The sequence below is a fragment of the Pseudonaja textilis genome, chromosome 9 (assembly GCF_049901715.1).
Source record: "Pseudonaja textilis isolate UNSWEBS1 chromosome 9, rPseTex1.2, whole genome shotgun sequence".
Classification (NCBI taxonomy): domain Eukaryota; kingdom Metazoa; phylum Chordata; class Lepidosauria; order Squamata; family Elapidae; genus Pseudonaja; species Pseudonaja textilis.
In genome coordinates this window covers 7574083-7600542 of record NC_141998.1, presented here as the reverse complement: position 1 = coordinate 7600542, position 26460 = coordinate 7574083, and the positions used below count along the sequence as shown (strand labels likewise).

General features: G+C 39.3%; 1 protein-coding gene across 1 annotated transcript; it reads left to right on the top strand.

Annotated features, from left to right (window-relative positions):
• The first annotated feature begins 230 nt into the window (after window positions 1-230).
• KCTD9 (potassium channel tetramerization domain containing 9) lies at window positions 231-24032 on the top strand. Its single transcript, XM_026714900.2, has 12 exons — window positions 231-363; window positions 7696-7817; window positions 9894-9937; window positions 10022-10118; window positions 10917-10975; window positions 12046-12174; window positions 12901-12968; window positions 14069-14164; window positions 16024-16173; window positions 16883-16988; window positions 20066-20199; window positions 20348-24032. Exons 1-12 carry the CDS (start codon window positions 316-318, stop codon window positions 20462-20464), a joined length of 1170 nt encoding a protein of 389 aa, XP_026570685.1. The 5' UTR covers window positions 231-315; the 3' UTR covers window positions 20465-24032.
• The last annotated feature ends 2428 nt before the right edge of the window (window positions 24033-26460 follow it).

Sequence of the window (26460 nt, the reverse complement as noted above, 5' to 3'; positions counted from 1 at the left end):
ACCGGCCTGGCCAATGAGGACCGAGGCTCGCCTTTCGGAGGGGAGGAGGGCAAAAAAAGAGGAGAGTCTGCCTCGCCAGCTCGCCTGCCCCGCCCTTCTCCGTTAAGCCCCGCCCCCCTCTGCTTCTGAAAAGCAAATCGCACGGACGGACGCCTTCCTTGCCTTAGACGTCCCGCCCAGCTCGTGCCTTTCCCAATCCCATTGGGCAGAGGGAAAAACAAGCAGGGGGCGGATTGGTGGGTGGGCCTGTTGGTAAAGGAAGCCACTCTTCCGGGTTTGTAGCCAGGGCTGGTAAAGCATCTCCGGAGGGAGGACATGAAGAGAGTCACCCTGTTTGTTAATGGCAGCCCCAGAAATGGGAAGGTAAGCCGGCCGACTCCTATCGGAGGGGGCAAGCGGGGAAAGACGTGGCTCTTTTTTTTTTTTTCTTTTTGCAACGGGACTACTGGACTACTCTTTGATTCTGGGTGCATCGGGGACACCACGAGGTCTCTGCTCCCGGAGGGACTGCAGTCTCCCAATCGGGAACAGCCGGGCAGGGAAGCTTTCTGGAGCTGCGGATGGAAGGTGGGAATCCTGGGGTAGCTTCCGTGGGAGCAATTCCCCCTGGATTGGAAAGGGATGGAATAGAGGTCCAAGCTTGGCCACTTTAAGACTTGTGTGGACTTCAATTCACAGAATTCTGGGAGTTGAAGTCCACAAGTCTTAAAAGTGGCCGAAGGTGTCCACTTTCATATGTGGTGGACATGTCCATATGCCCAGAAGTTTTGGAAGGCTTTCAAAAATTGGATTCTAAATATAACTAAAACAAGATGTAAAACTTGAACCCGAAACCTTTTTGCTGGGTATGATAGACTCAAAAATAGAAAAAAAAATATCAACATTTAATCTTGCACATTATAACGGCAGCTAGAATAAACTACGCTCAAAATTGGAAACTATTGTCCCTTCAGAGGAGATGGTCATTAAAAAAATTCACGAGTGTGCAGAGATGGCTAGCCTAACCTAATTACTAAAAAAACAACAAAGGTAGTGAATACTACCAAGTTTGGAACTGTTGGTATGAATGTTTAAAGAAAAAAGCAACATTTGACAACTGAATAAGTTATGAAACTATGAAGGACGTGTGTATAATAAAGTATTCTGTGAAATTAAAATATTAAAAGAGTGAGGAAGGTATTGTAACAAGGTAGATCACGTCAATGTTATGGGGTAAAAGAAAAAAGTGTAACCAATGCTCAATACCTGCTCCAAAATGTGTGTGTGTGTATACATACATATATTTGTTTATATGTTTGTTTTTAAAGTTTTAAATATATGAAACTTAAATAAACTATTTTAAACAAACAAAAAAGAAAACAGCCATTTTAAAAAATAAAAAATAAAACCATGGGCAAAAAAAAAAGTGGCCAAAGGTGGTGCCACTCTTGAAATAGTGCTTTCCAGCATGGAGCTGATATAAAAGGTCTGCAACCAACCCCCCAAAATGTCGACTTTTAGCTTTCTTTGGAATTTCTCTCCCCCCCCCCAAGTCTTCTAGCTACTTCCTCCAGTGTTGCCTGGAATTCCACCCCACCCTTCTCTGAGCTGGCCACCTTCCCAGAAAAGGGATGAGGAAGGTTTTTTTTTTTTTGCAGATGAGAAATCTATATAAGGGTTTTTTTAGGTGGTGAAGGTGACTGGCTTCACTTTTTAAACTTTCTGATCTTGGCTACAGCCCTAGGACTTCCTGGTGGTCTGCTATCCCCCTCACCCTCAGGATTTAACCAGTTCTCATCCTGTTTGGAATTTGGAATTAATCAGATGAGGGCAATCACCTAATTTGGTAGGATTTGGCACTCCCATTCCTGGTTTCGCTCCTATGAAGAGTGATGAAATGTGTTGTTGGACAGATCTGGAGGACATGAGAATATGAAAATAGAGACATTGGCTATATATTGGCTAGCATGTCTGGCCTGTAATTTAAAAGAGCATCAGAAAGAAAGAAAAGTATTTGCAAGTCATCTAATTCCTGCACTCACCTTTTCAGACCAGCTATATATAGTCATCTTAGTAGGTTTCATTGCAATTTTATGTTTAGCCCACAATAAAGTAATTAGTACTTATCCTATTTCTTTTCTGGTGATTGCATTGTATTTCACTCTGCGATGACCTTCAGATTAGAAATAAGTATTGAAAACTTTTTTGGTGCACAGTACTGTAGAACATCATATTATACAAAATCCACAAAATAAATGATGGCTTTGATAAAAAATGCAAACCATCAGAACTGCAATGTCAACTTTTTGATTAAAACCTCTTTCTTCCCTCTCTAAAGCTGCTATTAACTGATGCTGATTGTTAATAATTTAATTTAAATTTTGCCCTTCTACCTAGTGGGTACTCCACAATTTAATACCAATTATTGCAAAAGGAAGAAAGTTTGCATTCACACAACACTCTTAACCGGTTAATGATTTATTTATTTTTTTGCATTTTCACAATGCATAAATTAAATGGACTGGTGCATGCAAATCACAGAGCCACAGAAATCTTACCTAAGCATAATATATTGTACAGCACTACATCTTCTCATTCTCCTAGTTTGCAATATTTTGTCCCCTTGGCCTGAGTTGAGCCCTCATGCAGCGGGCTTAATTCCTTCCCTTGTTTGTGTATCCTCATTCCCTAAGAGCTGGATTGAATATACAGGATTATGAAGACTGCATTGAATTATCATAGGTTTAATTAATACAGGATCACGATTTAGAAGTGGGTAGGAGGAATTATAGTCAGATGAGGGACAAATTGATCTAAGGTTCATTTATTTAGGACAATTTCCTAGTGGCAAATTCCAGATTAGCCTATTATGTCTTCGAACTATGTGTGAAATTAGCCAGTGACTTGGCTGGTTGTGTGCCAGTAAAAGTCCACTTCACATTAATGAAAATGCAAGCTTTGCGTCACTTTTTCCTGGACCAAGGAACAGGCATAAATTAATGAATGCTGTACAGATATAAATCTGTTTGGAGACATGCTATTTTCTCAGGACTTAATTTTTAAAAGACCTGTGCCAGCATCCAGCTGTACAAATAACCTGTGTAGATTTATTTTGATAAACTGGATCTAGGCTTCCTCCCAAAATATTTCTTCTTCTTCCACACACTGTTTTTAAGGAGAAGAATGCAATTCCCTATTCAAATAATATTGTGATGCTTTGCTCCATCTTCCCAATGCAGTGAAAAATTCCAAAAATCTAGCACATACCAAGATAGTCCCCCCCCCCCAAAAAAATAGCTACATCATTTTGCAATATTTGTATTCATTTACCAATATATAGCTTGGGCATACATGGAATATGTTTTAGCTTTATTCTATTAGCAAACTCTCTTATCAGATTGCTTGAGAGTATGGTTGGATTCTCACATCACAGGATGTTGTGGTTAGATTTTGGCTTAGCAAGATGTGTGAGCTGAATTATTATCTTTAGTCGTACTTGAATTAGTCAGGTGACTTATTCAATCAACTGCTTGCCTGCGATATCTTTCTGTTACAATTCTATGGTTAGTGTTATGTATTAATGCTGTGGCTTGTTCTGTAAATTATAATTGCAACAAATTATAGGATGTGATCCGATTGGTCACTGGGACCAGAAGTTTAGTCTTCCAAGTTTTTGATGCTGGAGCCCATCCTCAGGAAATTTCTCTCTAGCAAAATGTGTGCTTTGGGCTATTCTGTGTGTGATATTTATATAATGCCTGGTTGTGTGTGGTTTTTTAGTTGTTGATTGGGCTTTAGTTGGTTGGCTGTTGTTTGCTTGTGCACAAGAGCCAACAGTTTAAAAGCCAGCCGTTCATACCCACCAACAACTAAAAAGCCACACACAACCAGGCACCATATAAATATCTGCACACACTCTGCTAGACAGAAGTTCCCTGAAGACGGCCTCCAGCACAAGTCTGAAAGCTCAGAAGATTAAACCTCTGGTCCCAGTGACCTAACCAGATTGGATCCTGCAACATTAATCTTGGGACATGTCTGTTTGCCTTCAGTTCCAACAAATTGTCATTTTGATCCCTAGCCTTTTCAGTCTTACTGTGCCAAATACTGGTATTCTTTTGGCTTGTTTGTTGGGTAACACATGGTTGGATTTCCCTAAGATACTAAATCATACCTCCCTGATTAACAAGCCATAATGATCGAGATCACATGTCAACATACAACCAAACAAGTCAGCACAGTATACAAGAATCTCTATCCTAGAAACTCTTGAGTTGTTACCGGGGTATAAGTAATCCATAAGATATGCTTCTTTGCTGTCATAAGCTAATAATAACTCAACAAGCAGGAATGAGAAAAGCAATATTGTATGGAGGATTAAGATCTGAACGCAAAACAGCGTTTGTCTTTGTTATTTCCAATGTTTTGTTGTTACAGTGTCCTTTCCCACAAATTCGTTTTTTCCTGATGTTGTACATCAAGGACTGATTATTTGGAGACAGCTGTCCATTGTCCAAATTTCATTTCCTCCACTCACTCTCTTATGACTCACAGTGTAATAAATGAAGCAGAGTTTAGGATTTGAATGTGACTCTTCTAACTTGTGACAGTCACAACAAGCTTCTGACCTGCTTATGGCTTTGGCAAAAGTATATAAAAGAGCCTGTGAAAGCTAAACAAAGATCTAGGAAAACCCTTTCTAATTTTTCCTTGCAATATCCTGCATTGTAATCACCATCATACAGGTACTCCTTGACTTACAACCATTTTTATTGACCCCGTTCGAAATTATGATAGCCCTGAAAAAAGTGATATATGACCAGTCCCTTCTATTTATGACCGCCATATCATCTGCACGGAGGCATAATCAAAATTTGGGCACCTGGCAACTGACATGTATTTACCACAACTGAAGCAATTTCAGGGTCATGTGACCACCATTTGTGACTATCCTAGCTGGTATTCTGACCTAGCTCCCAAAACATGTCAAACCCTCTGAAGTGAACTCAAAAGATGTCTTGCCCCGGCAAAAAGTTTCTCTCTCAACGCAGGCTAACAAGGCCATCTAGCCAGATGATGAATAGTTGTCTGCCACATCTGTTCATCTCCGTCCTCTGCCTTTTATCCCCAGAACTGAGGCGAAGCTTTGCTGGCAGCGGTGGCTCTTCCATCCCAAGGACCGGCCCATAGATTTCCACCGCTCTCCTTTCCTCTGCCTTCTTCACATCTGCGCATCAGGCACTGAACCCAGCTGTTCCTTCTCTTCTTCATCAACCACCTCCAGACCTGGGGGTTGTTGACTCTCCATCTGAAGGCTGTTGGACGGCCCAGGCTCCGTCTCTCTCTCTCTGCCAGCTCCATTCCCTTTCCCCCCTCAGAGCTCTCAGGTTGCCTTGATGCTGCCCCTGACTCCCACACCGCCTCCTCATCTGACTCGGCTGCTGGAAGGGCCACAACAGCTGGTTTCTGACAGGCAAAGTCAGTGAGGAAAAGCGGGTCTGCCTAATGACTACATGATTCACTTAAGAATTGCAGTGATTTGTTTTAACAGTCATGGCAAAAAAAAAAAAGCGTTTTTAAAATTGGGCATTTACTCATTTAACCATGGCCTTTGGAAATTCTGGTCCTAATTCTGGTCATAAACTGAGAACTTCCTGTATCTTGTAGCATAGAAGTTGATTTTCCCGGTTGTGTGAGTTGAGAGCTCAAGTTCAATAAATCAGTCTGTGAAGGTTGCTCATGTTTAGTGCCTCACATGAATTAGGTAATTGTGTGAGAACATATTAAATTGTAATGTCTTAAAAATGCAAGACTTTCATCATTTTAAAAAAAGTTTAGCAGTAAAGGTTCATTCCCTAAAAAAAAAATTAAAAAAAACTTGGGGGATTAGGTTATTCGTAGCTCTCCTTTCCTCAAGAAATATTTCAATTCAGATATGCTTTACACCAACTAAAGAGAAACAGCATCCTGTTTGTCGTTGACATAATGCACAGCTTGAGCCACGATCGATTTTTAGGACAGGCGAGGAACTTCTGGAGAACTTTGCCACTTGAAATTTCCCAGATATTCCTCTCAGTTGACGTTTGCTCGTTTTGATGGATTGTGAACCCAGGAGGGTTAGCTGGGAAGTGCGATGACGTTTGGACCGATCAAAAGTTTTTCCTGTTGCTGTTTCTGCTCACTCTTAACAACAGGTGGCAGGGCTGTGATTGGGAACAGGTATGGAAACTCTGGATTATAAACAGCGGATGACGGGGGATTTTTTTTTTTTAAAAAAAAAATTGTGCATCAGATCAGCCAGCACCTGTGGAACCCTGTTGTTTTGGGTTTATGAAGTGACTGGCATTTTAAAATGACGGCCTTTGACATACGAATCTGTGCTTTACCTTGTTGGGAATGGAAAACAAATGACAAGCACAGGATGTGGTTTCCCATCTGTGGGTGAGAGACGCACAAAATAAAACAGGAGCAGTCCATCTGCCGTGGTAGACTTCGTTGCATTCTAGCATACACTGAAGTTACAAACATAAATACTGGAAACCATAAACGTTTAAGAAAAAAAAAAGAGAGAGAGAAAATTTTCTCCAGTGATAAAGATGGAGAAGTCTATATGAGGCGATTAAATCTCCACCATCCGTTCATCTAAGAGTGATGTGGCCTATTGACAGTTTGAAATCATTTTGTCTTCTGATTGCTTAGTGATCCAGCTTCCTTCAATTAATCATGTTGACTGTTCTGAAATCATTTGTAATGCAAAAGAATCTTCCCAATTTGGAAAAACTTCCACTGGTTGTTTTTATCAACGGCACAATGCATTTAATAAGTACAATACTCTACTTGTTATGGTCAATATATACAATCAGTTTTGGCTATCCCCCCCCTCCCCCCCCTCTCTCTCTCTCTCTTCACCACCACTTCTGAATTAAGGTATAGTGCTATGCACAAATTGATAAAATTGATAAATCACTCAATTTGCAGATGATGCTGTGTCAAAATCAAATAAAACACACTGAAATACAGGTAGTCCTTGTTTAGTGACTGTCTTTGTTTAGTAACTGCTTCATTTAGTGACCGTTTGAAGTTATGACAGTGATGAAAAAGTAACTTTATGACCAATCCTTGCATTTACCACCTGGGCAGATCTGGGAAAGCTGAAATAAGATCATAAGCAGAGCTGCATTTCACTTTGTGATTGTTTTGCTTAAATAATCAAGTTGCCAGTTGCCACTGACTGCTCGTATGGTTTATTACACAACCCAACGAATTGTGGCTTATTACTGAAAACTGAAACGAATAAACCACATTGTGGTGGCAGGATACACAAACTGGGCCCCTTAATTCTGCAGGATAATACTGTGAGGCTGTTTGGATCCAATATGAATCTAGAAATTGACCTCATTTAATGGAAAAGGTATTGGTAGCTTGACTGTTCTCTAAAATGCCTTAAATATATTAAATTTCAAGCATAGATAAAACTATTTCCTTGTTGCAATCTACCTTGTGGAAATTGGGAATGAGAAAGAAGCACAGATTTTCTAAGGCTGATCCACTTCTTTGGGGGAGTGGGGATGGTCCAATTTATCTCAGGCTGACTCTGAAGCAGATCAAGTGCTGCACAGCACATGGATGTGCATACTAGTATAAAATATAAATGGATGGAAAACCTGGAGCAGCTAACTGGGTGCACTGAATTAAAAGGCTAACTTTCTCTTATAGGTTGTGGCTGTTTATGGAACACTCTCTGATTTGCTTTCTGTCGCAAGCAATAAGCTCGGAATAAAAGCAACCAGTGTCTACAATGGAAGAGGTGGACTTATTGACGACATTGCCTTAATTAGGTAAGATTACCCTATATTGGAAATGTGTTCATTCGAGTCCTTTTGAATAAGCCTAATAGGTGCGAGAACTGCTTGGAAGGTGGAATGAAAGCTGATTCAGGAATGCCATATTTGTTGTACTACAATAGAGTACAATTTATTGATGTTGAAATGGCCATGAACCCCTTTCCTACAAAGTCATCAACGGGGATTATTTTCATCATTGTTTAATGACTCCATAATCCATTGCGGGATGGAGTCTGGGCAATAGAATGAAGCTAGCAGAGTGGCCGGATGCCCTTCCTGACGCCAGTGCAGAGTTTTGTTCAGCAGGTGTGCTCAGAGAGAGAAATATCTGCCTGTACCTAGGATCGAACTCACAGCCTCCTTATAGTGAGGCGAGAGCTCCACCTCACACCACTCCTATCAACAGGGATTATTTTATAGAGAATATATTATAGCTCCATCTTCTTCTGTAACAGATGGAAGACTTATCAAAAAGAGTCCCAACCTAGAACTAAGGAGAAATTTCCTGACAATCAGAATTAATCAATGGAATAACTCGCCTTCAGAAGTTTCGGGTGCTCCATAACTGGAGGTTTTTGAGAAGAGACTGGTGGTATAGGGCCTCCTGCCTTAACAGGAGGTTGGACTTCAAAGGTCCCTTTTAACTCAGTTATTTTGTATTCTTCCACTTCCAGTCTTCCCACCCATCTCTTCTTGCTTATGTGATATGGCCACTTTGCAGACTTCTATCCTGAAAAACGTTAAGCATTGCCTTTAGCAACCAAAATGTTGGCCACCCCAGTTTAAATAACAGTTTGTTGAGCATGTCATGGTGTCCCATTTCACACACAATATTCAGCCATATAATGCGGCTGCCACAACATTCAGCAATATAATGCAGTTATCCTGGCTTAATTGAATGCCATGCCCAAGGCCAAATTTAATAATCCATGACGGTGACTTAGCATAAAACATGGGTCTATTCCGACATGTGAAAAGCCCGCTCTGCAAATCATAACCCCAGCCCCATTCAAGCCATGATTTGATTCTGATTTGGAAATGTCCCAAGATTAGCTAAAAAGTTGGTGAAGAATTCAAAATTATTGTGAACTAAGAGTAGGCAACCTGATGTCTTCCAGATGTCCAGAAATATAATTTTCATGCTGGTTGGACATGGTGAGAGCTATAGTCCAAAGCATCTGTAGGGCATCAAGCATTTATCCTTGTTGTACACTCTGATTACAATAAATGGAAAAGCAGAGGAAGGGAAAGTCTGAGCTTCGGAGTCAAATTATATGATTTATATAGCTTCTCATCTGGGACAGGATTGTATGTGGATTCCATTGTGTAATGGTTACAAATAGGTTTTCATCCCATCTCCCTTGGCCAGAGAATCCTATAGTTTGCCTTCTAACAAATATTTTTCTACTAAAGGGGTTTGTTTGCTCCATGTGTCCTATGCTTATTGAATTTGTTGGGAAGTAGGCTGTAAACAAAGCCCCGTTACCAGAGTATTTTTGCATAAATATGAATCTGAGACTCCAGCTTGACTCTTAGCTTTCCAACTTTCCCAAACACGAATGTCTTTGCATTTAAGGAATTTGGATCAAAACCATCTGCAAAAGCAATTGAATTTAGAGCATGGAGAGTTTGTTAATTTATCAATGTTCTTCTTTTCCCTGACACTAAAGCAGTGGAGTGTAGGAAAACAAAAATCAGACGCTGAAAAGGGATGGTTTTAGACTGTGGTGCTCATTTCCTCTTTCAAAAAGAAAAGTAAAAAACGTCTTGGTGATTTCATATTTTTTAAACTTTTCTTGCTCAAACACTGCATTTCAGAGCAAGTTTGATATAAAGACTATCGACAAATGACTATTGCATAAAAAAATTAATTCAAACTCCTTCCTATGAAGCTACTTAGCATAGTTGAAATGTTATCTAGATCTTTATCACTTAAACCATTATCATAATGCGATAGGATTGATTTTAGCTCTCTAAAACCTGGGAATCTAGAATTAACAATTACTGTTTCCCAAAACATTTGTTGGGCTTATTCTGAATCCCTGGTTTTCTTTCTCATTTCCTTCATAGAGATGATGACGTTCTTTTTGTATGTGAAGACGAACCATTCATTGGTAAGTGCACCAAGCTGTTTTTCCCCTGAAGAGCAGGAAGTCTAAAGTTGTTAATGTATGTTGATATGTTTTCCATGTTCATAGATCCCCAGAATGACATCAACTCTCTAGAAACATTAACAGGATCTCATTCAGATTGGATAACACTCAATGTAGGAGGACGGTACTTCACGACTACCCGGTATGAGTCTTATTTCCTTATTGTGAAGTTCATCAGTGGAAAGATAATATTGCTAAGGGTTAAATGTTCAGTTGAGATCGGCATATGTGGGACTGATTGGGGTAGATTGTAGGGGTGATACCGAAATACAATTTTATCATATTTTATATATCTATATATTAAACTATTGTATTTTATTCCAATTTCATTTTAGATTGTATTTTATTAGTTTTTCGTAATAACTTGTGTCTGGAACTCTGCACTTTGACATGGCCCAAGAGCTAATCAATAAAGCAAACTAAGCTAAGCTAAGGCTTAAATGCATTGTTCATTAATAAAGCTGTTAACAACTTTTAGATACAGTGGTTGCATTCAGGCTTCATGTTAAACTGTAGGGCTGTTCATGTAGCATGATATGTGAAGGCTGTTGTTGGTTATTATTATGTGCAACCCATACCAAATGATTTTTCAACCATCCATGATTTTAAAATGCTGGTTTAATATGACATTGTCTTAGCCTTCTCTGTTATTTTTAAATTGAGCAATTCCATAAATTAAAGGTTCAACCAACTTTTCTCAAATCTGGTGTAGAACCACATTTCCCATTGGTTAAGTCAGCATTGGGACACAACTTGCTTATAAAGATAAGATAACCTTTATTATCACTTCTTTCTGTGGACATAAAAAGAAAATAATTAAACATAAAATGGAAATAAATAGTAAATAAGCCAGATGGTTTTATTTTTTAAATCCCCACCTGAATGCTACTCCAAATGCCAAAGTGGCCAATGTATTCATTTCTCTATATTTCTTTCTTAGGAGCACTTTGGTTAGTAAAGAACCTGATAGCATGTTGGCTCACATGTTTAAAGATAAAGGTTGGTATGACTTGAGATACATATGTGAAAGCTCTATCCAGTACCCAGTTTGCAAATCCACGTCATGTAAACTATTCTTTGTTGCAAAGTAAGGTTTGATGTATATGATTCTACACTGAAACTACACAGACCCCAGTGGCACACTTTGGATTTGTGTTTATAAACAAGAATGAGAGTTTGTGCTGGCAGCATTGTCTAGCTAGCTCTTCTTGAGGAGCATGTCCAAAGGTACACGAAGAAGAAAGGATCAGTTTAGCAGTTCATTAAGTCAGGAGTGAGGAATGATTTTCAGGCAATTTTGTTGGTCAAGGGCTACAGAAGTGCCACAAAAGAAGAACATAGTTACTATTCTCTTTACATACATATGTAAACAGGTTTGGGGCTCTTTCCTAGATCATACAGGGTGGAGAATCTGAAGCTCTCTGGATGATGCCGAACTACATCTTCCAACATTCTTGTTGGAAGCTATGTTGACTTCTGGAAATGTAATTCAACTATATTTTAGATTAGTCTTTCCCAACGGATGTCCCTCCCCATACATGGCTTCAATTCCTTGAATTCTTAACAATTCTAGAAATTGAAGTCCACCCATATGGAAATAATCACAAAGCAGAAAAGAAAGTTCTGGTCAGATTATAAATAATGTGTTAGAATCTTTTCTGCAGCCTCCAGAGTGCAGACTGGGGCCAAAAGTGTTGTCCCATTGCATGGAATTGGAGGAGTATGAAGTTAACTTCTTAAAACCATGACACCTTCTCATTATCCTGGTCGTGCCTGCTTTTAGAAGGTAAATGTAGTAGAACCACCAGCAAGACAACAGAACATGTATTTCCAGTTTAGAGGATGTCCTTTTCTCCTTATTTACTACGTCCCCATTCTAAATTTGTGGTGGCAAATTTAGTCTAATTTCTTTACTTAAGCGGCACTTAAGTCTGATTTCTAAACTTGGCTACAGATGATGCATTTTAGCTGCTGGGGACAGATGGAGACGGGGAGGGTGAGAAATGGGCTTATCTCAGGACGGGTTAAGGGAAGCATTTTTTTGAAAAAAATGTGTCCATCTGCAACAGATGCTTGGGGAAACAAGAGAGATCACAGCGGAGCTTTTCTGATTGACCGAAGTCCGGAGTACTTTGAACCGATCTTAAACTATTTGCGGCATGGACAGCTAATTGTGAACGATGGCATTAATTTGTTAGGTATGTACTAGGACCTATAAACATTTTGTTGCTTTGTTACAACCATGCTTGTTCTCAGACAATTCTAAAGCCAAGCTTCCTGAATTAGAACCAAGCACATGAAAATCTCACTCAAGGTTTTGGCATTTTGGTACAATCTTGGATTTTTCCAGTCCTAGCCCCACACCATAACCACTATACTATACTACACTCGTTCAAGTCACTGAATGATTTGGGCCAGTCTTTCTTTCTTTGCCCAAACTGATAGGGTTCCTGTTGTGGGGCAAAACTGGAGAAATAAGTATTAAGTAAACAGCCTCTTGAGCTCTTCAGAGGAAAGGTAGGATTAATCAATCAATCAACACGTGGCTAAATAGAGGTTGTGAAATTTTTAATCAAACAGACCTGGAAAAGGGATTTAAGATTAAGATCACTAGATAGCTTTTTTTTGTTAACATGCTGATGTTGACCTGGTTTGCAATAAAACAGCATACTGTATGAAGCTGGGGAATTGTGGCTTACAATTTATCTTCAAACCATTGTTTCTCTTAAGCAGTAAATCATGGTTGATATTTCATATTAATTATGATTGAAACCAGTTCTGGCAAAGGATCTTGGCCCAATGAAACTGTCTGATCCTGGGCATGGTTGCTATAACCTGGATTAGAGAGCAGGAAGGTTGAGTGGTGAATCTTGTCATTATTCGTAACCATTGCTAGCTTTGTTGTATCGCTCCTCTTATGCTAGGTGTCTTAGAGGAAGCGAGGTTCTTTGGAATTGACTCACTAATTGAACACCTTGAACTAGCAATTAAGGTAATGCTAATTTTTGAATCTGCTTCCTTTCTGACTGTTCGCCTTTGTTTTGGTTTTTATGTTACAGTTTTGGTTTTTATGTTACATTCTGCCCAGGAAAGTGGTGTGGTGGCCTAGAGTTGGCGCTCTAGCCTCACAATCAGGAGGCTGTGAGTTCGATCCTAGGTAGAGCCAGATATTTCTCTCTCTGGGCACGCTGAAAATATGAACAAAACTCCGCACTGGTGACAGGAAGGGCATCCGGCCATTAAAACACTCTGCTAGCTCCATTCAGGTGCCCAGATTCCACCCTACAAGGGATTTTGGGATCAGTAAATGAAGATGATGATTATGCCCTGGAAATGTTTCTATTTGTTAAAAACAAAAACATTTTGAAGAAATTTTTGAGAGACAGAAATCTTTTTTTTCTGCTTTGTATTTTTCTTTCTTTTTAGTATTGATAGAATCCCTGATTTTAAAAAAAGTATGAAAACGTGAACAAAAGCCAGTAACATTTAATTGACAGCATGCTGAGTGGATCCCAGTCAAGTTAGTTATTTTCAAAGAGATGCATGCCTACTGTATATGGCTTAAGGATATCAACTTAATTTTCTTGCGTGCCAAGAAAAAGAGCACTCCCAAATTGCTGCGCCACAATAAAGTGGCACGCCAACAATTTGTTCTTCAGACATAGAGATTAATGGGCTCAGCCGTACAGTGTAGCCAGAAGAAGTAAATTAGCAAAAACCAGTGATTTCTAGATGTGGTTTAGAGGAAAGAGACAGAATTAGATGTAACAAGCCTACAGTGTCAACATCCCCAATAGCTTTCCCGTGGATAGTAAATATCCTTCTTGAAAATGGAAGTTGCCTTCGGATGTTGTGGGAGCTTCATCACTTGAGACTTTCAAGAAGAGATTGGACTGCCATTTGTCAGAAATGGTACAGGGTCTCCCGCTTGGGCGGGGGGTTGGACTAGATGACTTACAAGGTCCCTTCCCACTCTGTTAAGCTGTAATCTGTAAAATGCCTCAAATATCCCCACCTTGCTGTATATCGCCCAATTTGAGCTATTCCATCTTGTATTGTTTGGGCCTAAGCGCTTCTTGTCTTCCTTGACAGAATTCCCAACCTGCAGAAGACCATTCCCCGATTTCTCGAAAGGAATTTGTCAGGTTCCTCCTTGCAACCTCAACCAAGTCAGAGCTACGCTGTCAGGTAATATGACTGTCACTGAAATAAAAAAAAAAAAAGGATGTCTTTTTGGAGCTGTTTTGCACAACTTGTAAAGGGAAAAGGTTCCTCTGATACATTAAAAATCATCACAGGCAGCATGCAGTCCTGGATAGCTAGTAATACGGTCCCACAAGATAATAAAAATGTTGAAAAATTAAGCAAGTTTGCTTGTATGCATTAACTATACTATAATGTTTTATATGCAGCCCATTCCACTTCATTTGATACAACCCAGAGAAAATGAAAGGTTAGATAAGCATGCTTCAGAGCAGCGGCCTCCAACCTTTGGGCCCCAGGGACCCCTTCCGTGGAGAAAGGTTTTTCCACAGGCTGGAAGGAGGCATGATTTTGCATGCTGCCTGCATCCCATGGATGGAGCTTCTCTTGTTTGCAGGGCCCAGTTTCTGGCATACCAAGTACTGGAGCTGCTTCATGGACCTCTACTTTAGAGGAACCTGGATCACTTGTTCTTGTGTATCTTGAGTGGGATGTTCTAATGTTTTTATTGCTTTACAATATTTTAATAAGATGTTGAGACTCTAGAAAGAGTGCAGAGAGGAGCAACCAAGATGATGAGACTGTTAGGAATAACAAGGTTACCTAACGTAGTTTGGGTAAAATAATATATATAAACTACGATAGTAAGTTTAAGTGTGTGTCACTTTAAACTGCAAAGCATGTAATTTTGGGTGCGGTGTGAAACCACCATAAGAGGGAGCAAGAGAACCTGCTGGATTGCTTGCTGAGGATTGATGGTTTGATGAATTGATGGTTCGTTAACTGCGTGTTTTCCCTACTGCTGAGTCGCTGAAGGAAGAGAGGAGTTTTGACTTCTTCATATCTCTACTGCGAGGAGATATATTACTGGACTGATATTTGTAAGTTTACTGACCTCTTTTTCGACACTGGAATTTGCAACTGAATAATCCCCGGACGGACTGAATTAGTGAATGATATATGGACTGTTTTGACTATGCTAAAACTCTTACTGGAATAAACTATTTAACTAGCACAGTGTATCTGTAAGCTACAAAAACGTTTATCTCACATATTTTGCCTGACTGCCGTGCAGATTCTGCTAGGGTGTATCCCTAACAGAGACGACTGGAAGCTAAAACATAGGATGAACGGTTGCAGGAACTGGGCATGGCTAGTCTAGCGAAGAGAAGGACCAGGGGAGACAGGATAGCAGTCTTCCAATATTTGAGGAGCTGCCAGAGAGAGGAGGAAGGGGTCAAGCTATTTTCTAAAGCACCCAAAGGCCAAACTAGGAATAATGGACGGAAATTGAACAAGGAGAGATTTAACTTGGGAATAAGGAGAAATTTCCTGACAGTGAGAACAATCAACCCATGGAACAGAAGTTGCCTTCAGAAGTTGCGGGAGCGTCATCACTGGAGGCTTTCAAGAAGAGACTGGACTGCCATTTGTCAGAAATGGTGTCAGGTCTCCTGCTAGGTCAGGGATGACCTACGAGGTCTCTTCCACCTCTGGTAATCTGTAATCATATTTTTAATTGCAATATATGTTCTGAAGTATAATCCACCCAGTCATTCACTGAGATGGGTGGCACTAGGAATTGGACAAATAAATAAATGTTGACTGCACTCCTTCTCTGGGTTAGATTAAACACTTTGTCTTCAAAGCAATTGCATTTGGATTTCTGACCTGGATTTTGCTATAGTTGCTACAAAATGTAGATAACAAGGCTGACCCCGAAGTTTCCATTCCAGAAGGGTTGTTTTGAGTTTGATCTAACCATGGCAGAATGGAAACAAGTCATTTTGAACTCAGATTCCTTGTGGACTAGATCACCTGACCACTGCTCTCTTCTTCTCCAGGGGTTAAATTTTAGCGGAGCAGACCTCTCTCGTTTAGATCTCCGGTACATCAACTTCAAGATGGCCAACTTGAGCCGATGCAACCTGGCCCACGCGAACCTCTGCTGCTCAAATCTTGAACGGGCTGATCTCTCCGGATCTGTTCTAGATGTGGGTGTTTTTTGGATAAGAATAAAACACACTTGCAAACTTTAGGCAAAACGGATTAACCACTCCACCTAATGAGTGATTAGCTTTGTCCCATAGTAGTGTGCCTAAAGTAGTACTACTTTGAAAAAGACGGAATCTGCACAATAGCTGCCCTATGGAGCATGCATGGCCTAGAAATAAATCTTGAGATATGACTAGTAATGACACTTGTCAATCATCAAGTTTCGCTGGCTGGGAGCTGCAGGAAGGTGCAGAGCGCTCCACCCTGGCCACGCCCCCCCAGCCCTCCCAAGATCAAACACAAGCCCTGATGCCCTCAATGAAATTGAGTTTGACTCCCCTGCTGTACTTGATCAGGACTTGGTATGGTGGATTTGAAAAGATGAAATGAAATAACCATGAAATGAATCAAGAGGCAAATTTTAAGAGTTTTGGTAAAAGTGAAGTTCTTTACGTTTAGGGAGAGATAAAGTCCTTTATCTACAATTCTTTTCCTGAAGAGTTTAGATAAAGGCAAAGTCTTTTAGGCAAAGCACTGTGATCTGACACCTGCAGCTTCTGCTAACAAAGGCTGTGGAATTTTCTTGGTAGTATTTTAAGCAAATATGATCAGTCCAGCATCTGTCAAATGTAGCCTGCAGATTTCTAGATCAGATGAAATGTGGCCTCTTTTCCATCTGAAATTTTTCTTTTCCTCTTTCTTTGGCAGTATGCCAACCTCCAAGGTGTAAAGATGTTGTGCTCAAATGCAGAGGGAGCCTCCCTGAAAAGCTGCAATTTTGAAGATCCTTCTGGCCTTAAAGCTAATTTGGAAGGTAAACTCCACCGATTTTTATGTAATGCAGTCAGTATCATTCAGGAATTGACTGAATGTGTCTTTTTGATCATTAAAGGTTGATTGTTAGAATCGAAAGGAAATATTAATCAGATCAACAGATATCATGATGACGAAAAGTTGCTTTCAAAGCAGAGGAAAAGTAACTCAGAGCATCTGCTATGTAGATAAAAAGTACAGTTTAAATGAGCAGGAAGCAGAGAAGGAAAACAACGCTAGTTGAAATCCAACACAGCTTACACACATTTAACAAATGATGACTGAGCATGTTGCATGGTATATGGTTTGGATACCACAATTGCTAGGTTTTTGTGACTCTGTCCCACTTCTGACCCCAGGGATAAGTAGATTTTAAGAAGAAAAAGGAATATGATAAAATCCAATTCACAAATATTGATTGAACATATGGCAGCATAACATTTACTGTTGCAATTCGTAACCTCTTCAACCATTTCTTTTTTAAAAAAAAAAGTTTTCTATTTTAACCACAAAACAACATAGACATACAACATAAAACATAAAAATATCATCCTTCTTCATAAATTTACAAACAGTGCATCGGTTGGTTTACCACTTTTTTTTGTGCATCCATTCCTAATCGCTAATATAATTATATTACATAATAGCTCATATTATCAATCAATAATTGTATAACCTAATATCATCACTAAGAAATCATTTATCTATAATTTTATTAATTCATACTTTAACGAGATAACTATAATTTACTTAATTTATTTTACAATGAATCGTAAGATCATACCAAATCTATCTTAATAAAGTTTTATAAAAATAATATCAAAAAAAAGAAAAAAAATTATATCCTAAGTCTAAATGTTCTATTATTATGTTTTATTATCTAACCATTGATAAAAAAGATCCCAAACTTCATAAAATTGTTTATCTTCTTTTTCTCTAATTTCAAATGTCAATTTACTCATTTCAGCACAATCCAATATTTTCTTAATAATTTCTTCCTCTGATGGAGTTTTCTCACTCTTCCAGTTTTTAGCAAATACAATCCTAGCCGCTGTTAATACATTTACAATCAAATACTTCAAATTATTATTATATGTATCAGGTAAGATTCCCAATAAAAAAAATCCCTGGTTTCAAGTCTATATGTGTCTTTATCATTTTTTCCAACCATATGCGAATTTTAGTCCAATATTTTCTAGCGTCCTCACAAGTCCACCACATATGGTAGTATGAGCCAGGTATCTGATGACATTTCCAGCACTTTTTGGATTTGTTCTTGAACATTCTTGCAATTCTTGTCGGGGGAAATGCCACCTGTAAAACATCTTATACAAGTTTTCTTTATAAGCTGTTGACATGTCATTTTATAATTTTGAGACCACAGTTTTTCCCATTTCTCCAAATCAATCCCATATCCAAAATTCTTCCCCCAATCATCATTTCTTTAACTTGTTCCTCCTCTAATATAATTTCCAACAAATAACTGTACAATTTTTTAATCACTTTTTCATCAGTACCTGTCAAGATCTTGTCTAAATCAGTCAATTTATCATAAAATCCCTCCGTTTTAGAATCTATAAGATACCTTGAACGTATTTGCGCATATGAAAACCAATTCATCTTTATGCCTTGTTCTTCTAGTTTTTGCATTGTTTTAAGTTCACTCTTTTCATCCAATATTTCCCCATATCTAACTGTTTGTTCCTTCTCATATATTATAGGATAAGAAAAGGCTTCAATAGTTGATAACCCGACTGGGATTTTCAAATAACATTTTCTCTTAATTTTCTCCCAATTCAACCATAAAGACTCCCTTATATAGTGCCTTCTAAAATAGCCCTGTGATTTAGTTCCCTTATACCACAGAAAAGCATGCCATCCCAGTAATAAATCATGTCCTTCTAATGTCAACAATCTAGTCTTTCTTAATGTTATCCATTCTTTAACCCACATTAAATTTGCAGCTTGGTAATACAACTCCCAATTCGGAAGGCCAAATCCTCCTCTAATTCTAGCATCTTGTAGAAGTTTTAATTTTATTCTGGCTTTCTTACCTTGCCATATAAACTTCAACACAATTTTATTTAATTCTTCAAAGTAATCTTTACCAAGCCTAATTGGTATGGTTTGAAACAAATATAAAATTCTGGGTAAAATATTCATCTCTTCAACCATTTCTGAAGGGCTATGACTTCCATTACTTATACACTTGCACTTTGATTAATAATAAGGCAGGACCTGAAGACTAGATCTGGAGAATAGAAGAGAAGGAACTGGAGCAGATAATAAAACATAAAGACTTGCAAATAGAAATAGAAATAGAAATGGCAAAGAAAGCAAAGATAGTACTAATAGCACTACCCAAGGTACAATCCAGTTGGTTTAGGATTGTACCTTGGGTACAATCCTAAACCAGCTGGGGCACAACCTGAACACATTCGGCATTGACAAATTCACCATCAGTCAATTGCAAAAGGCAGCTATACTCAAAACAGCTTACATCCTGTGACAATATCAGTAACACTATCAAACATCCACATAGGCCATCCCAAGTCCTTGCGAAGGATTTGATAGGCAGACAAAAATGCTAAATCCAGTCTGAGCATCCATCTGACTGCAATGAACAATAATAATACTAACAATATCTGCCTATCCCAGCTCTTGGGAAGGACTTGATAGGTGAATAAAAATGCCAAATCCAATCCAAACATCTGGCTGACTATCCACCAACTATAATAATTGATTCAATTTGTATGACAACTGGTTCTCGATGACTGGGTGGCTCACAATATTAACTCAAGAAATTACAATAAAATAAAACAGAAAGATAAAATATGGCAAACTTTTATAGTTGGATGCCTTTGTTAATGAATTATGGTGCCCTAAGGTTTTTATGATGGTTGTTTTACCAGAAAAGGAAGAAGAACATGACAGAATTTAGTTTATGTACAATAAATCCAATGGTTCAATCAACATAAAGGTCAGAATCTTTTGCTATACCTTGTAATAGGATGCTAAAGGGAGAGTGAGATGAAATTCCACCTCTTTTTTTTATGGGCTTGGACTTTGTGGCTGCAGGTGCTAACTTGAAAGGTGTTGATATGGAAGGAAGTCAAATGACTGGCATCAATCTCCGAGTTGCAACTCTAAAGAACGCAAAATTGAAAAACTGCAACTTGAGAGGAGCAACCTTGGCAGGAACTGATTTGGAGGTGAGGTCTCCATCTTCTGATTTTTGATGGACCCCAGAGGGTTAAACAAAGGGATTCATTGGGAGTTTTCCTTCAACTTTAATAGCCATGCTGCTTTGCAGGCAAGTCATCCAGTAACTCCTGCTAATAACTTGCTCTGTTGTTTCAGAACTGTGACCTGTCAGGCTGTGATCTACAAGAGGCCAACCTGAGAGGGTCGAATGTGAAAGGAGCCATCTTTGAAGAGATGCTGACACCATTGCACATGTCTCAGAGCGTCAGATAGGTTGCCCTGCTGAAGACTCAATGGGAAAATGACGTTCCTTCCACAGCATGTTTTTCTCAGTGGTATCTGAAAAGCTGCTGCTGGATGGAGAGAAGGACCTTCTCTTGTCTTAGGTATAGGAATATCTATTGAATCCAGTTGGGACAAGAAGCTTGCTAATAACTCCCAAAGACATTGCTATCTTGGCCCTACCTTGCTTTAGAACACTTCTCTAGAAAAAAATATTTATGAAAGCACAATATATGCAATTTATATTTATTCAACTTCCAATGAGGGTTTTAAAAATATGATCAGTTCACCCATTGTAGCAAACTCTTGGGCTGCCAAGATGGCACCAATGATGGCTGCCTCGGTGAAATGCTCTCTAATGGTTTCTTTATTCCTTATTATCTGCAATTCACTCCGGATTTCATCCTCATGAGACCATCTGCTAAGAATTAGCCAATGTTTCCTTAAGGAGCAGCTTTCTGATTCCTCACCCCCACCTGTCTTTGCAAACACAGAGGAGATTCTAACTAATTCCCGGTGCTATGGATTACAACAAAGAAAGCAAAGAAGCGGCAACGCCCAAAAAGAGAAGAGGTAAATGAGCAGGAATTTAAACAGACTAAGGAATGGGGGGGAAAAACTCCTCTCCCTTCAATCTTTCTGACTAATTTACACTCACTTGCTAACAAGATGGATGAAATTCATCTGTTAAATAGATAGAATTCTGATTTTTACAATTCAGCTGTTCTTTGTTTTACTGAAACCTGCCTTAATCCACAAATTCATGGGAACAACACCATATACATCCCAGGATTTCAGACATTTAGATCAGACAGAATTGAAGAGACATCAGGTAAAACAAAGGGTGGAGGATTATGTTTATATATCAACAACAGCTGGTCTCGGGATAAAACTATAAGATATAAATTATGTGATGAAAATTTAAGAGTCTTTACATATCAACTGCAAACCATTTTCTCCATGTGAGTTCTCATTTCTCCTAATAGCTGTGTATATTCCTCTATAAGCTTGTGTAAACAAGGCATTACGAACTCTTGCTGATCAAATTACCATATGGAGGCTGAAGCCAAACACCCAGGTTCCCTTCCCATCATTTTAGGAGATTTCAATCAAGCAAATTTAAGGAAAGAGCTCTCAAAATATTTCCAGCATGTAAATTGTCTCACCAGAGGCAAAAATACTTTAGACCACTGCTACACAACAGTAAAAGATGCTTATAGATCTTTACCATGGGACACTCTGACCACTGTATGATTCACCTTATACCTGCCTACAGACAAAGACTTGAAGCCATGAAACCAACAGTTAAATCAGTGAAGACTTGGTCAGATGAGGCAAAGCTGAAACTCCAGGCCTGCCTTGATTGCACTGATTGGAATGTTTTTGAAGATGCCTCTGCAGACCTACATGAGCTCACAGATACTGTAACATCATATGGCAGCTTCTGTGAAGACTTATGTGTACCAACAAGGAACCTGCAAATATATAGTAATAATAAACCTTGGTTCACAGCTAAACTTAAGCAGCTACTTCATTCCAAAGAGGAAGCTTACAGAAAAGGTGACAGAATGCTATACAACCAGGCCAGAAACATATTAACAAGAGAGATCAGAGCAGCAAAAAGAAGCTACTCTGAAAAGTTAAGGAATCAGTTCTCAACAAATGAACCAGCAAACATGTGGAAAATTCTTAAAAACATCACTGTCTTCAGCAAACCTCCTTCCCAGGCAGAAGGAAATCAACAACTAGCAGATGACCTGAATGTGTTTTACTGCAGGTTTGAAAAGAAATTACAGCCACCTACCTCCACAACCCACATCTCAAACACACCAACAACAGCCAAGCCTCCTACAACTGGCCCCAATCCATTGGGTTCACAACCTCTGGTGATCATAGAAAAAGAAGTACAAGATCTATTACACAGACAAAAGCCAGGAAAAGCACCAGGGTCAGACAAGATAACTCCTCCTTGCTTAAAAGTCTGTGCTGACCAATTGGCCCCCATCTTCTCCCGAATCTTCAATAGATCATTAGAGATGTGCTATGTTCCTTCCTGCTTCAAACGCTCTATCATCCCAGTGCCGAAGTAGCCCTCCATCAAGGAACTGAATGACGACAGACCAGTTACTCTAATATCTGTAGTTATGAAAATCTTTGAAAGGCTTGTGCTGTCCCACCTGAAAACCATCACAGATCCACAGTTAGATCCCATGCAGTTTGCATACGAGCAAATAGATCAATAGATGATGCTGTTAACATGGCGCTGCATTACATCCTACAACACCTTGAATTTCCAAATACCTACGCAAGGGTCCTCTTTGTAGACTTCAGTTCAGCATTCAATACCATCATTCCAGACACTCTTCTAAGTAAATTAAACCAACTAGCGATACCTGAACACACTTGTAAGTGGATCATAAGCTTCCTAACAGACAGGAAGCAGCAGGTGAAGCTAGGCGGAATTACATCTGATGCCTGTACAATCAGCACAGGGGACCCCCCAAGGCTGTGTGTTTTCTCCACTTCTCCTTTCCTTATGTACCAATGACTGCATCTCAAACGATCCATCTGTTAAAATACTGAAGTTTGCTGATGACACAACAGTGATTGGTCTCATTCGAGACAACAATGAATCCGCATACAGACAGGAGGTTATACAACTTGCCTTGTGGTGTAACTGGAACAATCTGGAACTGAACACACTCAAAACTGTAGAAATGCTGGTAGACTTGAGAAGAAACCCTCCTATACTACCACCTCTTACAATACTAGACAACACAGTATCAACAGTAGAGACCTTCAAATTTCTAGGTTCTACTATATCACATGACCTAAAATGGACATCAAAAATGTCATCAAAAAAGCACAATAAAGAATGTTCTTTCTACGCCTACTCAGAAAGCTCAAACTGCCCAAGGAGCTGCTGATAAAGTTCTATAGAGGAATTATTGAGTCTATCATCTGCACCTCTATAACTGTCTGGTTTGGTTCTGCAACCCAACAGGACAGACACAGACTTCAGAGAGTAATTAGGACTGCAGAAAAAACAATTACTACCCACCTGCCTTCAATCGAGGATCTGTATACTGCACCAGTCAAAAAGAGGGCTGTGAAAATATTTACAGACCTCTCACATCCCAGACAGAAACTATTTTAACTCCTTCCCTCAAAACGATGCTATAGAGCATTGCACACCAGAACTACTAGACACAAGAACAGTTTTTCCCCCCGAAAGCCATCACTCTGCTAAACAAATAATTCCCTCAACCCTGTTCAACTGTTACAAAGTCTGCACTACTATTACTGTTAATCTTGTTATCACTCCTTATCACCCATTCCCTCCCACTTGTGACTGTATGACTGTAACTTTGTCGCTTTATATTGACTGTTTCGTAGTATGATTTGATTGCTTATTGTACCCTATGACTATCATTGTGTTGTACCTGATGATTCTCGACTCCTGACGAATGTATCTTATGTATACTGAGAGTATTTACACAAGACAAATTCCTTATGTGTCCAATCACACTTGGCCAGTAAAGTATTCTATTCTATTCTATTTCAGCCCGAATTGGTGAACTTTTATTTACAGTGGCTTATTAAATAGGGGAGGGGGTGGAAACGGAGGGTTGAAAGGTGTCCAGATTTGAATCTTCTTGGCAAAAAGAAATAGCTCTATTTCTTAAAAAAGAGTCATCATGGATACATTTGGAGTCTTATTTTAAGCCTGTTATGCACTACAAATTTAAAATAGTTGGGCTGTGAATGCTGTACATGTTGGTTCCTTGACGTAGAACAGTGTCGTAAGTTTTGATTGCAAAAGGGGGACATTCAGTGCTCCAATTTTACGATCTGCTGCTCATGTCTAATAATCAGGAATTGAAGGTGCAAGTGTAATACAAAGGCTCCTGTGAGCCCTGAATTACCAAGTTGTTGTTTTATTGTCACTGGACCTACAAGTCTTGTGAACTAGAACCAACAATTGTTCTTCTATACAGGTTTCCATTACAGTGAATAATGCCCATCGTTGAATTCTCTTGGTCAAAAATTGAGTGATACATCCTGGGGAACCTGGATAAAGTAGAGTTACTTTACGTTTGGGTTACTTTACAAAGTGATGTAAACCTAGTTTGGTAATGAAACGTCCATAAGATTACAACCAAGCTCAGAGAGCACCAAGGACCCCACAGTTAGCAATCTCTTCTGTCAGTACTAGGAAATAAAGGGCTAGGAACATACACAGCTAAAAGATGGCTGGAAAATTTTGAAATGTTAGGAAAAAAGGAAAGTCCCTATAATTCACATACTGCATTAATGCACACCATCACCACTCTTGCAGGTTTTTTGTAATGGAAAAATAACTCAAGTCTCCAAAAGTCTCCAAAAAGCTGTCGAAACATTCAGCTCTGTCATTCCAGTTATGCCAATACAAAACAAGGAACACCTCAGCAGCCCTCCGTGCCAAGAAACAAGACAGGGTTAAGTTAATTTAACCCAATCCAGATATCACAATGTTAAGATTTGATCTTAAAGGTCCTTCCATACGTCACTCCCAAGCCTTCGTACGTGCCTATGCAAATCAAAACTTGAACCGCCTTCATTGTTTCATAGGGGGGAAAATCAAGGAATAAGGCTTGTAATTGCAAATGGAAACTGATGTTTCATCAGCCTATAAATCTGGAACTGGTGTTACATGCTTGGTTTGCAGCTCTCATCATTCATTGTCATTAGCCAATCCACTGGGTCTGTTGGGAAAGGTAATTTAATACCACCTGTATAAATCTGGCCTTATAGATAAACAAGTTTCAGCTGCAACAGAAATAAGATTCCAGCTATATTTTTCCTGCTAAAATATAATTAGGGGATCTGATCTCTCTGGACACCTTGGACTATAACTCGTATAAGCTCCATGGCAGCATGTGGCTGTATGCAACCCTTAGCCTGTGCACATTTCTAGCTGAGTTACAGAAACAAATGTAGAGGATCTTCCTGTTAAAAGTAACCAGAGCAAACACGATTTAAATGGGCTTAGAAAATATGATTGGGACTACAAATCATGCTACAAGCTGTGGGCTTGTAATTCAACCCGAATTGAAGAATTTGTATAACACACTCAAGTCACGCAAACTGGGTCACAGTTTACAAATTCCCTATGAGGTCAATACAGAGCATTTGAATGATCTGTGCCCGTGAGCCTACAGCCGGATTGTGCACACCCAGATATAAATGAAACTGGGTGAGCACTTACCTTAGACTCAGAGCTACAATCAACATCGAAATGTGGAAATTGAAGGAAATTTCCAACGAATGAGATAACGGCTGCAGAATTACATCCTAGAAAGATTAGGGGACTAAAATCTATACTTGTAGACTAGTTGCATTTGGAGCCAGTGGCCTATCTTCCTTGCTGGGTGAGGCTCATGGACACTGTAGTCATCTGGTCCAGATATCAGTTGATATATGCCTGCAGGAAGAATCCATTGTACTTAATATAGTTTTTCATTCAGTTTGTGGATGAAGGGAATCAGGCTGGGGAGCATGGGAGTACCCTAGCCAAACAGAATCAAGAGGTTGAAATAGACATGGGCTTTTCATGACATGGTTACATGGGGTATTTTTGCCTTATTTAGGCATGCATTAAAAGCTATGGGGAAAGCTTCTGTTATCTGACGATGGGAGTCTGAATAAGCTCTTAGTCCTTTCTTTTTCAACCTAAGCCACAAATGGAAGCTGACTGAACAGTCCATGCTGAATGATTCCTCTCATCCAATTTTTCAAAAAAAAAGGGGGGGGTGATTAAATTGGTAAGGGTTAGAGTAGGGATGTCATTGGCACATCATGTGATGTATCATGACTTTCCCTCCTTTTGCTAAAATGATGGGCGTGGCCAATGTGTGATGCATCCAGCCCATGGGCCGCAAGTTTGACACCCCTGGCTTAGAGGAAATGTGCCCTTGTGACCCTTGAATGAAAAGCTAATAGCGAAT

Coding starts and splice junctions, on each gene's coding strand:
- KCTD9 (XM_026714900.2), top strand. CDS start 316: ATGAAGAGAGTCACCCTGTTTGTTAATGGCAGCCCCAGAAATGGGAAG. Junction 364..7,695: donor GCAGCCCCAGAAATGGGAAG/GTAAGCCGGCCG, acceptor TTTCTCTTATAG/GTTGTGGCTGTTTATGGAAC. Junction 12,175..12,900: donor CGATGGCATTAATTTGTTAG/GTATGTACTAGG, acceptor CTCTTATGCTAG/GTGTCTTAGAGGAAGCGAGG.